Source organism: Nomascus leucogenys, chromosome 1a (assembly GCF_006542625.1).
Source record: "Nomascus leucogenys isolate Asia chromosome 1a, Asia_NLE_v1, whole genome shotgun sequence".
Classification (NCBI taxonomy): domain Eukaryota; kingdom Metazoa; phylum Chordata; class Mammalia; order Primates; family Hylobatidae; genus Nomascus; species Nomascus leucogenys.
Window position 1 is genome coordinate 18,251,048 of NC_044381.1, and position 16,792 is coordinate 18,267,839.

The 16,792-nt window shown below is 37.4% G+C and overlaps 1 protein-coding gene across 1 annotated transcript in view; it reads left to right on the top strand.

The window, feature by feature from the left end:
• The first annotated feature begins 2,649 nt into the window (after window positions 1-2,649).
• Window positions 2,650-16,792, top strand: part of SH3GL2 (SH3 domain containing GRB2 like 2, endophilin A1) — a 247,339-nt gene continuing 233,196 nt past the window's right edge. The window contains exon 1 of the mRNA XM_030818031.1: window positions 2,650-2,757. Within this exon, the coding sequence (XP_030673891.1) occupies window positions 2,665-2,757 (93 nt within the window). The 5' untranslated portion in view covers window positions 2,650-2,664. The remainder of the gene's footprint in view (window positions 2,758-16,792) is intronic.

The following is a 16,792-nucleotide window of genomic DNA, read 5'->3' on the forward strand; positions in this document are numbered from 1 at the left end:
TTGCCATTCTGTAATTTTTAGTGGTATCTACTTGTATTTTTATTCCTCTAATAAATACTAAGGTTGAGCAACCTTTCAAAAACTTATGAACCATTTGTGTATGTTCATAGTTGATGTGCCCATTCAAGTCTTTTGCCCATTTTTAAAAGCTTTATTGAGATATAATTGATATACAAAATTTGTATGTATTTAATATCTACTTTTCAATTAGTTTGGACAAATGCATATATCCATGATATCACCACAACAAGGTACTAGATCATGTATCTATGATATCACCACAATGGTACTAGATATATCCATCACCTCTAAAAATTTCTGTGTGTTCGTGTGTGTGTGTGTATTAAGAGCACATAACATGAGATCTATTCTTTTAACGTATTTTAAAGTGTGCAATACTGTACTGTTAACTATAGGTACTATATTGTACAGCAGATAATAAGTTCTAGAGAACTTATTATCTTGCATATTTTAAATTATGTCTATTTTTTGAAATTGGGATTTACATGCTTTTCTCATTTATTTTTAAGATATTTTACCTTTTCTGAATATGACCTTCCTTAGTATATGAATTTCAAAATCTTCAACTTTGTGGCTGTCTTTTCTGTTAATAATTTCTTTTTATGTATATGTTATGTCCCTCTGTTTAAATCTTCAATTTTTCTCAGCAGTATTGATAGCTTTATTTTGGAGTTTCTTGCACATCTTTTATTAGATTTATTCCTGTGCGTTTGATGGTTGTTGATGATAGTAAACACAACATCTTCTTTTCTTCTAGAATTTCACTGTTTATTGCTGGTGTACAAAACTAAGATTATTTTTATCTATTAACCTTTCATCACCCATATTCCTAAATTTACTTATTAATTCCAACGAACATTATCTGAAGGTTATTTTTTGTTTCCTAGGTATACAATAATTTTATATGTAAGAAATTAAAGTTTCATTTCATACTTTCCAATATTTATTACCCTTTATATTTTTATCTTGCCTTTTGTATTGGCCAGCAGTACCTCCAATAAAATTTTAAATAAATGTTGTAACAGCAGAAATTCGTCTTATTCTCATTCTCAAGAAAAACATTTTTAATAACTGATATTTGCTTTGTAATTTTTGTAGATATAGTTTATCAGATTTAAAAGTTGTCACCTATTCATAGTTAGCTAACAATTTCTTGTTGCTAATAATTTTCCATCATAAATGTTAAACCCTATTTTTCTGTATTCATTAAAACAATTATTTTTTTACCTTTTTGTCTCTTAATATGGTTAATTGATTTTTTTTAATGTTAAACCAACCTCATTTCCTAGAACAAACCCAATTTGGTGGTCATATATTATTATTTTTATTTATTGCTAGATTTTATTTGTTAATATATTGTTTAGGACTTTTTGCATCTATGTTCATGAGAGAAATGAAACTGTAATTTCCCCTTCTTACCAGGTTTTGACATTCAGGTCATCCCAGCCTCATAATACTTGTTGGGAAATGTCTCCCCAACCCCCTAATTGTGTTTATATATGTATTTATTTATTCGTTTAGAGACAGAGTCTCACTCTGTCATGCAGACTGGAGTGTAGTGGCGTGATCATGGCTCACTGCAGCCTCAATCTCCCTGGCCCAAGTGATCATCCCCCATTAGCCTCCTGAGTAGCTGGGACCACAGGCACATGCCACCATGCCTGGCTAATTTCCCTTCCCTTCCCTTCCCTTCCCTTCCCTTCCCTTCCCTTCCCTTCCCTTCCCTTCCCTTCCCTCCCTTTCCTCCCCTCCCCTCCCCTCCCCTCCCCTCCCCTCCCTCTCCTCCCTCCTCTTCTCCTTTCTTCTTTTCTTCCTTTCTCCTCTCTCTTTCTCTCTTTTCTTTCTTTCTTCCTTCCTTCCTTTCTTCTCCTTCCTTTCTTCTCTTTCTCTTTCTCTGTTTCTCTTTCTTTTCTTTCTTTCTTCCTTCCTTCCTTCCTTCCTTCCTTCCTTCCTTCCTTCCTTTCTTTCTTCCTTCCTTCCTTTCTTCTCTTTCTCTCTTTCTCTTTGTTTCTGTAAATACAGGGTATCACTATGTTACCCAGGCTGGTCTGGAACTCCTGAGTTCAAGTGATCTTCCTGCCTTGGCCTCCCAAAGTGCTGGCATTACAGTCATGAGTTAGTGCAGCCAGGCCTCTTGATTAAAAAAAAATAAAAATTCAGAAGAATTTGTGTAAGATCTTTTGGAATAGCTTACCAGTGATACAATAGAAACTTGAAGTTTTCTCAGAGAGAAGATTTTAACCAAAGATTCAATTTCCTTAAAAGATATAGTACTCTTCATATCATTAGTCAATGGTGAAATGTGGGATGTAATGACTTCATCAGGTTAGAGTTTAGAAGTTCACTCTGGCCTCATTGCAGAGGATAGATTGAAGGCAGACAACATTGGACAGAGGCCAGTCAGGAAACTGACAATAGTTACTCGTTGACATCAGTACTAGGCAATGGCAGAGAGTTGAAGAAGTGGGAAGGGGTGAAAATAAATACTTATATATTTTTTAAAGAAATGACTTAGAAAAGACAGTAGTAAGACAAGGATGGTTTATTTTAAAAGTCCGAGTTTATTATGTATTTTCTTTACTTTTATAAGCAGAATCAGAGAGCTGGTACCATTTCAGTAGATTCGTGGCCTGCCTGAAAACTATGACTTTGGAGCATCATTTACTCAAAATGCTAATCCAAAAACAGGACATCAAAACCAGTCACTCTTCACCTCGTGGAAATGAATACCCCAAGGTAATATGGTATTTTTATTATTATTTCTTGATTGGCATATAGATGTTGTGAGGGTGGATCTTACACCCATGCTGTATCCTTCCTGTCTCTCCGTTCCATTCTGTAGGTTTCCTCTGGACACTTTCCACACATCCTCATTTGGCCCCTGCTCATGAGCAAGTTGAATTAGGAGGTGGTGCCTGGCAGTTCCTCCTCTAATTATCCAGGGAAAACAGAAAAAGAGGAAAACAGGAGACAAGAAGTAAAGCTTAGAACAGAGACATAACCATTAACCAGTAAGGGCTAATAGGTGAGTCCATAGAAAAGATAACACAGGAGGCAAGGAGAGCATGGTAAGCCATGGTAGGGGTGACGGAAAGATATTGAAGATTGAACTCCACCAGTGTGGGATAATCTCTGTATGTGGACTGTGTTGTGTCTCGGGTTCAGGTTGTTCAAGCAGCCTAGTGAGCCAGATGGTCCCCTCCTTGGTGTCTGGTTTTGTCAGGTTGTAACTTGGCTTTTCAGTTCCCTAATATCTCACATTATCTCCTCTTCCTCCTAGGCCTTAATCATGTTTTATGTTTTTACCTCCCAATTGGTTGATATTGAATTCTCATTAAATAAAATGTGGTCTTTACTCTTGAGTTAAAATTCTGATGGGGGAAGAACGTATACACAGAAATAATGTCACAACTATTTATGTTAATTACAGGAAATACAGAGCAAGGTCAACTGCCTGAACCTTCTAGGTTCAGGCAGTTGAGATATTCAGGAGAAGGGAGTTTCCTTAGGATATTGCGGCATGGACACACGTGCTCACTGTGGCACAGAAACACCTGCAGATTTTTCTTTCACGTAAGACTCAGAGGCAAAGTTACTGTAATCAAGAATATGTTGTTAAGAAGGCCTGGTATTAATACTGTCATTGGTAAGCATTTTGTAACTTATATAAAGCAGACCTTGGGTTTTCAGGACACTTCATCTGCTAATTGTCAACAAAATACAGCTGAGGTTGCAATGTGTCGGCAAGAATGTCAAGGAGGAAGTCAGAGGGTCAACTCAGCTGGGGCTTGGCCCAATTTACCCTATGTGGTGTTCTTAAAGACTCAATGGTTCATTCCGCTTGGCAGCTTAAAGAGCCACTGAGGTTCAGAACTAAAAATGTGTGGGCCAGGAAGAAGGCAGTGAATGACTGGGACAAACTTGCCAGCGTCTCCCAGGGGCACCGGTTCAGATAACTGGAAGTCTGGAAGCTCTCTCATACGCAGCCAGTCCCGTAAGCAGCTCTTGGCAAGATTAAAAAAAAAAGAAAGAAAGAGGAAAAGAAAAGAGCTTCCCACTTGTGTTTCTTAACTGTAACTTTGCCTAAGAATCACGTGGTGCTTGTCAAAGTGCATATTCCTGAGCCTTACTCACAGGCACTTACACGCTCCTTTCGGGGGCTGGGCCCAGAGATCAGCATTTTTACAGGCACACCAGGTATTCCAGAAAAAGATGGTCTGTGGAGCATGTTTTCAGGAATGCTGCCTTAAAGCCTTCCATGTGTCCCAGCTGTCTAATCACTGTATGAGGGTCCACGATTTAATCTATTTTCAAAGAAAGGGGTCTGGAAGTCGTTTTTCTCCTCCCACATTCAATCTGTCATCTCCTTCTGCCACTGTGTTCTAACATTTCCCTTACGTTTGGGCCCTCTCCTCAAGCTCCTCACCGAAAAGCACTGTCTAAGCTGGATGCATTTCACACGAGAGCTTCTGTGGTTGCAACTGCTTAAGTTAAACCAGCCTCCACGAGGGTGTCCAGCAGAGAGGTGCACCTGAGGGATTAGGGCAACAACCTAACTCGGGCCTCAGTTACTGCAGAATTCAATTTGCCAGAGGTGCCAACGTGAAGACCAAAGGTTGAGTCTTACACAGGTCTTCCTCTTTTGTTTCTTTAAACCTTGAACTTTTTGCCAGTATTTTTAAATGGGGGGAATTTCTCATAGACATCTAGATTTCCGGCTGTTCTTAGAATATCAGATCTGGCTAGTTTGGCCAGTTTCCCCAAGGGCAACAGTCAGCTGGGTTGAGGAGAGGCTGCCCTCTTGAGACGCTGTACCAGCCTCACCAAGCAGAGGTACATATTTTCTGAAGATAAGGAAGCTAACACGTTAAGGCCTGATCTTTCAAGGCCCTTGACCCAATTTTGTATTTGCAATTCTGTGTTGTTTTCTTAAAGAGGCCTCCACAATTGAATACATTTCTGACTCCAGGAAACCTGGATCTGCTCCTGCAGCTCTGCTGTATGGACTCCCCACGTTGAGGTCAAGGGCAGCTGCCATTTATCGTAAGACTTGCCAGTGGGTTTTCTTTAAGTAGAGAAATATTTCTCTGAACTCGTGGGTCTGCAGAAACAAACAAAAGAAGGCCTAGATTTCATGAAGAAGGGGAGAGACCCTGTCTCTTCGTGGATGTGATCTGGCCTACATCCCTGGGCTTTGATTTCGTGATCCCTGGCTGCATCGAGGTCTCCATCTACAATTCATGATTCCCTAAATTCTATGGAGGTGGAACAACCTTTTTGTGCATAGTCCTGCTTGCTTTCTTCTCCATTTCTTAAAATACATATTTAAATCCCATCAATTTAATCCTCATTTGGTAAAGTGAGGCTGGGAATCACCATGGTGAAGAAAAAGAAAAAGTAGAATCTGCCTATAGAAAGAGAATGAGTTGTACATCTTGCTCTTTTGGAATGGGATGTCCTGTGGGAAAGGACTGGATCATTTCTGTAATTTTAAATGCAACTGTTTGCAGGCATAAATGCTCTCTGAGAGCTCAATAGATATTCACTGATGATAAGACATGTATCAAACAGATTAAAGCATATGTTCTTCAGTTAACTTCTAGGGTGTTTTTTTGTATTGGTCACTGCTTGAATAGATCCTTCTATTCCACCATATTAGAGCTCTGTGGAAATACAAATATTTTTGTTGTAACAACATGGTGTAATATTGGGAATTCAGTCATTGCCTTTTCCGTCCCAAGATACTTTTTGCTTTATTTTGATATTTCTTGTGTTGTTCACAATGCTGGTTTAAAGCCTCATTTTTCACTCTTGGGATCGTTAAGGACTTGGTGATGTTTTCTGGGAATATATTTATTACTCAGGCGCCATGTCTCTGCTTCTCCCCTGGAAAGGAGGAAAAGTGGCATACATTATAGATCATCTGGCAGGGAGTCTTCCCGAATGATTTATTTAAAGCTTATTTTAACATTCTCCATTTGTACAGACTGTTAGTCTTCTCTTCTTTCTAGATAACGTCTTATTAAAAGGAAACACCTGTTTAAACACGTAAAAATAAGACTAAATCTAGACAAAAGGAGTTTTTGGTGAATATGGCATTTGCCATGTATACTTTCTAATTTTTCCCGCGTGGAAGTGGGCTGGGGGATGTGAGTTATTACTCTGGGTCAGACCACTAGCTACTTTTTCTACAAAATAATTGGATGAAAGCCAGTGTCCACCAGGCCAGTGTGGTTTGTGGGTCATGGCTATAGAACTAGGAAGAGGTTGATTATTTTAAAGATATCATTAATAACATGAGCCTAATTTTTCAGTAGTTTTCCATCTAGTTATATTTTGCCTACTTAAATGTCAATCGAATTTTTTTTTTCTATTTATTCTGGCCCTCTCTGTGTAGCCCCGTTTTGAATCATTTCTAGTCCTGAGATCGTATTAAGATGATTCCAGAAGACTTGTGCCTTCAGATAGCTGAAAGAATCAAACAGAAATCCCGAAAATCATATTACAAGAAAGGAAAATGATAGGCCAATTACTCTTAGGAACTTAGATGCAAAAATCCTAAGCAAAATATTAGCAAATCTAATCCATCAATACATAAAATGTAAATATACAATACGATCAAGTTGTAGTTTTCCCAGGAATGCAATGTTATTCAGATATTTGAAAATCACTCAACCACACAATAAAGGAGAACAAAATTTGACTATATCAATAGATGCAGCAAAAATATTTGATGAAATTCCACTATGTTAATAATAAACTCTTAGCAAACTAGTAGTAGATAGAAATTTCTTAAATAGAATAAAAGCTACCAAGAAAACAGGATAATAAACAGAGTACTTAATGAGAAAATATTGAAAACGCCTTTCTGAGATTAAAAAAATAAAGGATGCTTGCTATTTCCACTGTTACAGTGCCATAAGTCAAGAAAAAGAAATAAAACGTTAGAAAGGGAACAGTAATTGCCATTCATGCACTCCTTTTGCATACTAAATGTTTGCATTCATAGAAATCCAAAAGAATCCTTAGATCAACTATTACAATTAGCAAATGGATTTATCAAGGCCATTGCATAAAATCTCAGTATATAAATTATATTTTTATATACTAGCTCAAACAAATAATGAAAATTTGAACGTACCTAAAAGCAGAGCTGAGAAAAGATAAACCAGAATGCAGCATGGAGAAATAAAAGGGTGAAAAATACAAAGGGGAAGATAAAATACCTACAGAATAGAGTGAAAAAGATCTAAGCTATGAGTAATTTTAGTCCTAGAGAGAACGTGACAGAAACAGTACTAATTGAACAGATCATGGCTAAAAAATTTCCAACACTGGTGAAAGAAATCAAGACACAGACTAAAAAGTCCTACAAACTATAAATAAGATAAATAAAAAGAAATCCATACCTATGCATCACAATTAAATGGCTGTAAACAAATAACAAAGAGAAAAATCTTAAAAGCAGCCAGGGGGTGGAGTGAAGGAGGAGTGAAGACAAATTACGAAAATTAGAGTGAGCTGATTTGTATGAAAAATAATGGCAGCCTGAAGATAATGAGAAAATATCTTTAAAGTACTTTAAAAAACTACCAACCTAAAATTCTGTTTTCATCCTCAAAAAAAGCAATTGAAATGAAGACATTTTGAGATGAGCAAAAACAGTGGATTTATCACCAGCAAACCTATTCTTACGGAAACGCCAAAGGATATTGTTTAGGCAGAATAAAAGTGTTCACAGATGGAAGGTGGGAGACCTAGGAAAAATGAAGAGCAATAGAAGGGGAAATTTATGAATAAATCTACATGAATATTGGCTGTATGAAACAATAATAAAAGCGTCTTACAGACGCTTAAGTCAGAAGTTGGGTAAATGGAGTTAAATTATGCTAGAGTCCTTGCATTGTCCAAGAGAACAGCATCAATAAACATGACAGTTAAAAATATGTTTTGCAATATCAAGGGTAATTATTAAAAGAATAGAAAAGGATTTATTTGTAACTTTGAACCTAATATTAGAAAAAATGAAATAATAAACATTGAGCCCTCTAAAACAAGTTAAGAAAATCAAGAAAAAGAAACATAAATCAGATAGAGCAAATGAAAAATACACAGTAAGATTATAGTCTTAGACACAAGTACATTAGTAATTAAATAAATATAAATAGACTAAATGCTTCAATTAAAGAAAAAGCATTTCAGAATGGATTGAAGAGATTTTATGAGGTTTGTAAAAGACATACTGAAAATATAAGAATTATAAGAATTATAGAAAGGTGGAAATGCAAAAATTAAACAAAATAAAGCTAAACACACAGAACATTTACAAAAGTTCACCATATGCTGGTCTTGAAGCAAATCTCTAGTATCAAAAGATTCAAATTAAACAGAGTATTTTCTAGATCCACAATGCAATTAAGCTAGAAATCAATTACAAAGAGATATCTACAAAATTTTCATATACTTGGAAATTAAGCAGTATTCTTTTATGTAACTCACAGGTCAAAGCAGAAATCATAAAAGAAGTTTAGAAAATACTTTGAACCTGTGGGATACTGCTCAAACTATGCTTAGAAAGAAGTTTATAACTTTAGATGTGATGGATGTCTGAAATATCAATTTGCTAACCATTTATTTCAAGAAGTTAGTAAATAATATCAAGTCAAATTTAAAGTAAAAGGAAGGAAATAATAAAGATAAGAGAAATTAATGATATAGAAAACAAATAAAAAAATAGAGAAAATCAATAAGCCAAATATTGCTTATTTGAAGAAACTAATAAATCTGAGAAACACCTGCTGAAACTGAACAAGAAAAGGAAAGAGAAGTAAAAAATAATCAATGTCAGGAATGAAGAGAGCAACATCATTATAGACATTAAAAATATGAAAATATAATTAACAACTTTATGCCAATATATTTGAAAATTTAGACAACATTTAGAAATGTCTTGAAAATAGAACAGATATGATATAAGGGGAAATAAAATAGTTCTGCAACTAGTAAAGATAGTAAATCTATAAATTAAAAATCTACCTCATTGCAGTGAGCTGAGATTGCACCACCACATTCCAGCCTAGGTGACAGAGTAAGACTCCATCTCAAAAAAGCAAAGACAAAAGCAAAGTGTACCTCAAAGAAAATTTTGGGCCTTTATGCCATTAGTACTGAATTCTACCATGCATTTTAGGAAGAAATAACACGGACATTATGTGAACTCTTAAAGGGAATAAGACAAGAAAAAACACATCCAACATAATTTATGAACCCAGTATAATTTAGATTCCAAAACCTATAAAGACACAATGAAAAAGGAAAATTATAGGTCAGTAATAAAATTACATTTTAATTTGTTTTAGAGACATGATCTCATTCTGTCACTCAGGCTGGAGCGGAGTGGTCTATTCCCACTCACTGCAACCTCAAACTCCTGGGCTTGGGCAATCCTCTTGCCTCAACCTTCTCAGTACCCTGGGATATAGGCACATGCCACCATGCCTGTACAAAAAATTGTCTCTACAATTTTTTGTAGAGACAGGGACTTGCTTTGTTGCCCAGGATGAACTCCTAGCTTCAAGCACTGCTCCTGCCTCAGCCTCCCAAATTGCTGGGATTATAGATGTGAGTCATCATGCCCAGCCTAGGCCAGTCTCATCGTTCAATAAAGACAAATAGACTAATGGAGCAGAGAAAAATTCCCTGTGACATATGTAACTGATAAAGGAGTTGATTCTGGACTGTATCTACATTGTCTACAAATCAACAGGAAAAGACAACCCAATAGGAATATGGGCAATAGATCTGAATGGCTACTTCGCAATAGAGGATTTTCAAATGGTCAGTAAAAGTATGAAAAGACACCTACACATTCATCAACAAGCAGAGGAATACAAAATTAAATCATACTGAGATATGACTACACACCTGCCAGCATGGCCAATCAAAAAGACTGACAATACCAAGTTCCAGTGAGGATACGGAAAAAAGAGACAGTCAAACACTGGTGTTTGATGAAAGTGTAAATAAGGGCAGCCATTTTGTAAAACTGACATTATATCCTGGCACTTGGCATTATATCCTAAAGTTGAACGTACACTATCCTGTGACTGAGAAATTCTATTCCTGGGTAAATACCCAACAGGTGTGCTTGCACGTGTGTGCCGAAAGTGTTGCATACAAGAAAGTTTCAGCAGAATTATCATAATAGTCCCAAACCCAAAGCAGCACAAGTGTTCATCAATGACAGAGTAGAAAAATAAATTCCTACAGAGGAATCCTCTGTGTAGCAGGGGCCATGGAATTTGAGCTGGTAAAATAATAAATCTCAAAGTCGGCCGGGCACGGTGGCTCACGCCTGTACTCCCAGCACTTTGGGAGGCCGAGGCGGGCGGATCACGAGGTCAGGAGATCGAGACCATCCTGGCAAACACGGTGAAACTCTGTCTCTGCTAAAAATACAAAAAAATTAGCCAGGCGTGGTGGTGGGCGCCTGTAGTCCCAGCTACTCGGGAGGCTAAGGCAGGAGAATGGCGTGAACCTGGGAGGTGGAGCTTGCAGTGAGCCGAGATCACGCCACTGCACTCCAGCCTGGGCGACAGAGCTAGACTCCGTCTGAAAAAAAAAAATAATAATAATAATAATAAAAATTTCAAAGTCATTCATTCTATGCTGTAGACGAGCTCGGGTGGATAGAAATCATACTAATACGGAGATGATCCACAGCAGCAACTGCTCTTCACAAGAGCCATCTAGTGAAAATCTCTAAAGCACATGTGATCCACCCCAACAGGACCACCTCAACTCCTATTCTTGATCATGCAGGACCACCAGAAAGCTTCATTCTTGTATTTCATCAGTTTAGCCCCTGGCAGAATTTTCTTTTCTAACTTGCATTTATTGCTTTTCTCTCTCCAAGAGGACAAGCCTCTGTCCTTGCACCCAGCTCTGAGGTGGGCGAAGAGACCTTAGAAACACAAAGAGCAAAGTTTGAATTCCAGCTGCATCTCTTACCAAATTGTAACCATGGGAAAAATTACTTATCTGTCCAAATTTCAATATCCTTATCCATAAAATGGGTATAATAACATACATATATAGCATACAGTTATATGAAGATGAAGTAATGTCTATAAAATTTCATGCAAAGAAAGGTGCTCAAATGGTAGCTATTTGTAGCTTATGTTGATTCTGACTAGCTTCCATTTCAGCATACAATGATTTGAATGCTTATGTGTCTCCAAAATTCATGTTGAAACTTATTCCCCAATGCAATAGTGTTGAGTAGTGAGGCCTTTAAGAGATGATTAGCTCATGAGGGGCTTCACTTATGTACAGGATTAGTTCCCTTATAAAAGAGGTTTTGCATAGTGCTCACCCCTTTTGCCCTTCTACTCTTCCACCATGTGAGAACATAGCATTTGTCCCCTCTAGAAGATGCAGCAACAGCCACCATCTTGGAAACAGACAGCAAACCCTCACCAGACTCCAAATCTGGTAGCACCTTGATCTTGGACCTGGCAGCCTCCAGATATGTGAGAAATAAATTTCTATTACATATAAATTACCCTGTCTATAGTATTTTGTTATAGCAGCAGGAATGGACTAAGACAACGTGTTTTGACATTAACTCAGACCTGGTCTTTTCTCCTCACTACTATGGCTAAGAACCCCAAGAGTGAATCAACTGGTTCAAACTAAGCATAACTGCACTAGAGGAACTGGGCAAATACTCAGCTGACTGCTCGGGAAAGGCATTTGTGTGTCACCTGAGTGAAGGCTGATTTCCATGGACAGAGGCCAGAGGGACAAAGAGGGAGGAACAAAGAGGACAGGGAGGATATCCAGGCAAAGAGAATGAGATGACCCTCTGGATTATCTTTTGAAAACTGGACTCTGATCTTGGGGCCAGAAAATACTATTATGTGAGTGTTGATAGCCTTTCTGTACCTTGCTAGCCAGCCAGAATTTACTTTACCTTCTTTCTTCCATCCTCTAAAAAGGGAGCTCTATTTTCACTAGCTCAGTTATGAGGCCTCTGTGATGCAGAATCAGGCAATGTACACAGAAACACAAACTGGATTCTGGGAAAGGCAAAAGAATGGACCAGATGGAAAAGGACGGTAAAGGGAGACAACAGGCTGGGCACTGGGGGAGAATTTTATTTGGCACTGAGAATTGGAGAAGGGAAGGAATTTGGGGGAAGAAACTGATGACCACTTTGGAGAACATTGTAAGTGGCAGAGACAATCAAATAACCACAAAGTGGCAAATCTGCCTTGGAATTTAATTTGGAACCAGTTCTGTTGGACCTGGAGTTCGTGCTACCAACCTTCATGCCCTCCTGTGACAGCAAGAGAGAGCCAGGAGCTTTTCAAAGAGATGACCAGGGCTATATGTTACAGATCTGCATGGAGGGCATTTTTAGACACACAAATCCAGGCATGATTGTAGCTGAAAAGGAAGAAGGGGGAAGGAAGCAACTAGAATTGCATTTTTCATCAACATTGCCTTTGGTCCACTTTACATGGGTGACTACTGAATATGTTGACTAGTGTTCCATGAAATATTTAGTGTGTATTAACTTTGTCTTTGTTTCAAGACTTCCTGATTTACTCTTACATGTTAAATTATTGAACATTTGAATTATAGAATTATCTGAACACAAGTCTTTATCTCTGAGGATTTGTTCTACAAAATTGCCTCTGTGTACCAAATCTTTGTTACATATAAGCCAGCAATAGATCTGGAGTTAGCTTAATGCAATATACCTAAAAGTCACAGATATACAAATAATTTTGCTGGGATATTACCTTAAGCTTAAGATATAACCATAACCACAGTCATACGTTATCTTTTATATGATAATTGTTTTGATTATATAGATTCCCACCAGAGGGAATTTAGATAATACCATAAATATAAACAGGATAAAAATCACCCATAAATCTTACCACTGAGAGATAATCATTATTCATATTTAAAAATATTTTCAGCTACTCTTTTTTTTAATGCCTATGCAGACAGTTATTATTATATAATTGAAATTATTGTGGCTTTTTACTTTTATATACTGCTGTTATTAATACTAAATTCTGACAATTTTAAGGTACGAAGAAATGTTCTTTAGAAATTTAATTTATAATGGCTATGCTCTATTCCCCATATGTGGATACATCATAATTTATTTGAACCTTCCTTAATGTTGGGGTTTTAGGTTGTTTTCATTATTTCCCTATTATATAATGTTGTGATAACTATCTTGATACAGTACTAATATTTGCCTGAACTTTTGCTTTTATAACAACTTGATTGAGATCTAATTCACACATCATACAACTCACCCATTTAATGTGTACAATTCAATATTTATTAGTATATCCACAGCCTGGGACATCTTTCACCAACATCCATTTTAGAACATTTTCACTATCCCCAAAAGAAACTACACCCCCTTTAGTCATCAACCCCCAGTTCTTCCATATGTCCCACCTGCACTGTAGACAACCACGAATCTATTTCATCTCTCTAAAGATTTGCCTAATTTGGACATTTTAAATAAATGAACTCATAGGATGCATAGTCCTTCATGACAGTCATCTTTCATTTCACATACTTTCAGTGGTGATCCATGTGGTAGCATTTATCAGTACTTCATTCTTTTATTGCCAAATAGTATATGACCTGCATGGCTATACCACACGTTACATATCCATTCATCAGTTGGTGGATATTTGGGTTGTTTCTGCTTTTCAGCTATTACAAAATAATGTTTCTATGAACACTCATTTACAAGTTAGTGCGGACATATGTTTTTATTTCTCTTGGATATATAACTAGGAGTGGAAAGGCTGGGTCCTGTGGTAACTCCATGTTTAATCATTTTAGGAATTGCCAGACTGTTTTTCAAAGTGTCTGTGCCATTTTATATTCCTGCTAGAAATGTATAAAGGTTTCGATTTCTCTACATCCTCACCAACATTTGTTATTATCCATTTTTTTAAACTATAACCATCCATTTGGGTATGAAGTATCATCTTGTGGTTTTGATTTGCATTGTCCTAATGGCTAATTGCCTGAATTTCTATTTAATTAAGATACTTTTTGGATATAAAGTTACTGAATTAAGAGTACAATTTTTAAAAAGTTAATATGTAGTTCCAAACTGTTTTTCACTATTTGTGTGAATTTTACTCTGCCTGGAAGTATGTAGGTCACTAGTTCCATAAGATTTTCATCAAAATAAATATTTAAATGGGTATCACTTTAACACCCTTTCTTATGACCCTGGGTCTTTTCATATACATAATAATTATTTATGTAACTCCAGTGAGCTACCCATATCCTTTGTCCATTTTCCTATGGGGTCTTAGTTTTTACTTTTTCTTGAGTTATGTACATTTCTTCTATTAGTCATATTTTTCATGAAGTATTTTAGTGTACATTTGTTTTGGAAATTTTTCTTAAAATAGCCTACATTCATCTTGAATAATTTTTGTTAAATAAGGAAAGTTTTTTTTTTTTTTTTTTTTTTTGAGACCCAGGCTGGAGTGCAGTGGCATGATCTCGGCTCACTGCAAGCTCTGCCTCCCGGGTTCATGCCATTCTCCTGCCTCAGCCTCCCAAGTAGCTGGGACTACCGGCGCCTGCCACCACGCCCGGCTAATTTTTTGTATTTTTAGTAGAGATGGGGTTTCACCGTGTTAGCGAGGATCTCGATCTCTTGACCTCGTGATCCGCCCGCCTTGGCCTCCCAAAGTGCTGGGATTACAGGCGTGAGCCACTGCGCCCAGCCTAAATAAGGAAAGCTTTAAAGTAAATTATCACTATAAAACATCTGAAAAGGTAAATATTTCAGAGTCTTTGTGATAACCAATCAGACCAATCATTTCCAAAGAATTAAAAAAGGTTTAGAAAATTTAAAAATTCGTATTTGTTTACACAATACAACATATCAGGCAAATGGAGACTGAGACACAGCACTTTGATTACATGAGACACATTCATCTTCTCCCTGAATCTAATTGAAAATTAAAATATACTTATGTTCAATGAAATATAGGAAATCAGAAATGGTAATTATTTGGGTATTGATCTTTTTCATTTAGTTTCTTTGGCACTTTAATTATATTTATGGAAATAACTGGAGTTTTAAAAAATATGTTGTTCAGTGTCAATTTCTCAACGTTTACTTATATTTAAAAAACTGTCATGATAAAATTGAGAGCTGAGCAGCCTATCACTTTTTGGTTTGAGAAATTCTTAAACAGAAATCGCCGAAGTATAACAAGCATTCTCCGGCTAATTGTGCTTCAGAAGGTTAAGCATGAGAGGTGAGTTGTGTGAACACTGAACACCTTTCCCCCAGTTCTGCTTAAAAGTCAGAATTGCTCATAAGTGGATTACAAATAGCTCTAGTTTTCTTTTACGAAGATCTGTGAACCCCAAATGCTTACTGTTGAGTAGTTCTGAGTTTATAGTCTTTTGAATTTAAGCACTGACTTTTTAGGCCTAATGAGTCTCCCCTTCTACGCAGAGCTGCCTGGTTACTATGGCTGAAGCCAGAGGGGGCACAGCGTAATGCGGGATGGCTGACAGATACCATGTTCTTCTCTCTAAACTATGTGCTTCAGTGGCTAAATTTTGATCCATTCAATAGGAGGAAACTGCCTGTATTATGCTTAAATGTACCAGATAAGGAATGGAGAAGAGAAGTATAAGAAAATGTCCTATGTTGATGTATGTAAACATCATTCGTCTGGGGACACACATTGTGTGATGGGAGTAATTTATCTCTTTTTGTTACTTTTTCTCAGCAGTGGCATTAAATAAGGAAATGTGCCAAGTGTCCCAGTGCTGCTGTCATTGGGAAGGTATTGTAACAAAATGCTAAGGAGTAAGATATATATACTTTAAGTTCTAGGGTACATGTGCACAACGTGAAGGTTTGTTACATATGTATACATGTGTCATGTTGGTGTGCTGTACCCATTAACTCATCATTTACATTAGGTATATCTCTTAGTGCTATACCTCCCCCCGCCTCCCACCCCACGACAGGCCCCAGTGTGTGATGTTCCCCACCCTGTGTCCAAGTGTTCTCATTGTTCAATTCCCACCTATGAGTGAGAACATGCGCTCTTAATAGGAGTTCTGTGTTGGGCCCCTATTATGGGTTGAATTGAGTCCTCCAGAAAGATGTGTGGAAGTCTTAAACCTCCAGTACCCCAGAATGTGACCTTATTTGGAAATAGGGTCACTGCAGATGCAATTAACTAAACTGGGATGAGGTTACACTAGAATTGGTTGGGCCCTTAATCCAATAAGGCTGGTTTCCTTGTAAGAGTGAAATTTAGACACAGATACACACAGAGAGTAGAAGGCCAGAAGACAGAAGCAGAAATTTCAGTGATGCATCTATTAGCCAAAGAATGCCAAAGAACACCAGTCATCACCAGAAGCTACAGGAAAGCCATGGAAGAAGTTTTTCCTCCAAGTCCTCAGGAGGAACCCACCCTGCTGACACCTTGAGTTCAGACTTCCAGCCTTCAGAGCTGTGAGAGAGTAGGGTTCTGTTGTTTCAAGCAACCCAGTTTGTGGGCCTCTGTTACAGCTGCCCTTGCAAACCAACACAGGCTCCAAATCTCTAGCCAAACTGCTTGATAATTTTGGCTCAATTTCTTTATCTGTGGGATAGAAATCGTAACAGCAGCCCAGTGTGAGGATCCAACGGCTTCTTTATAAGGGGAAAGCTTCTGTGTTTGGCTACCTGGGG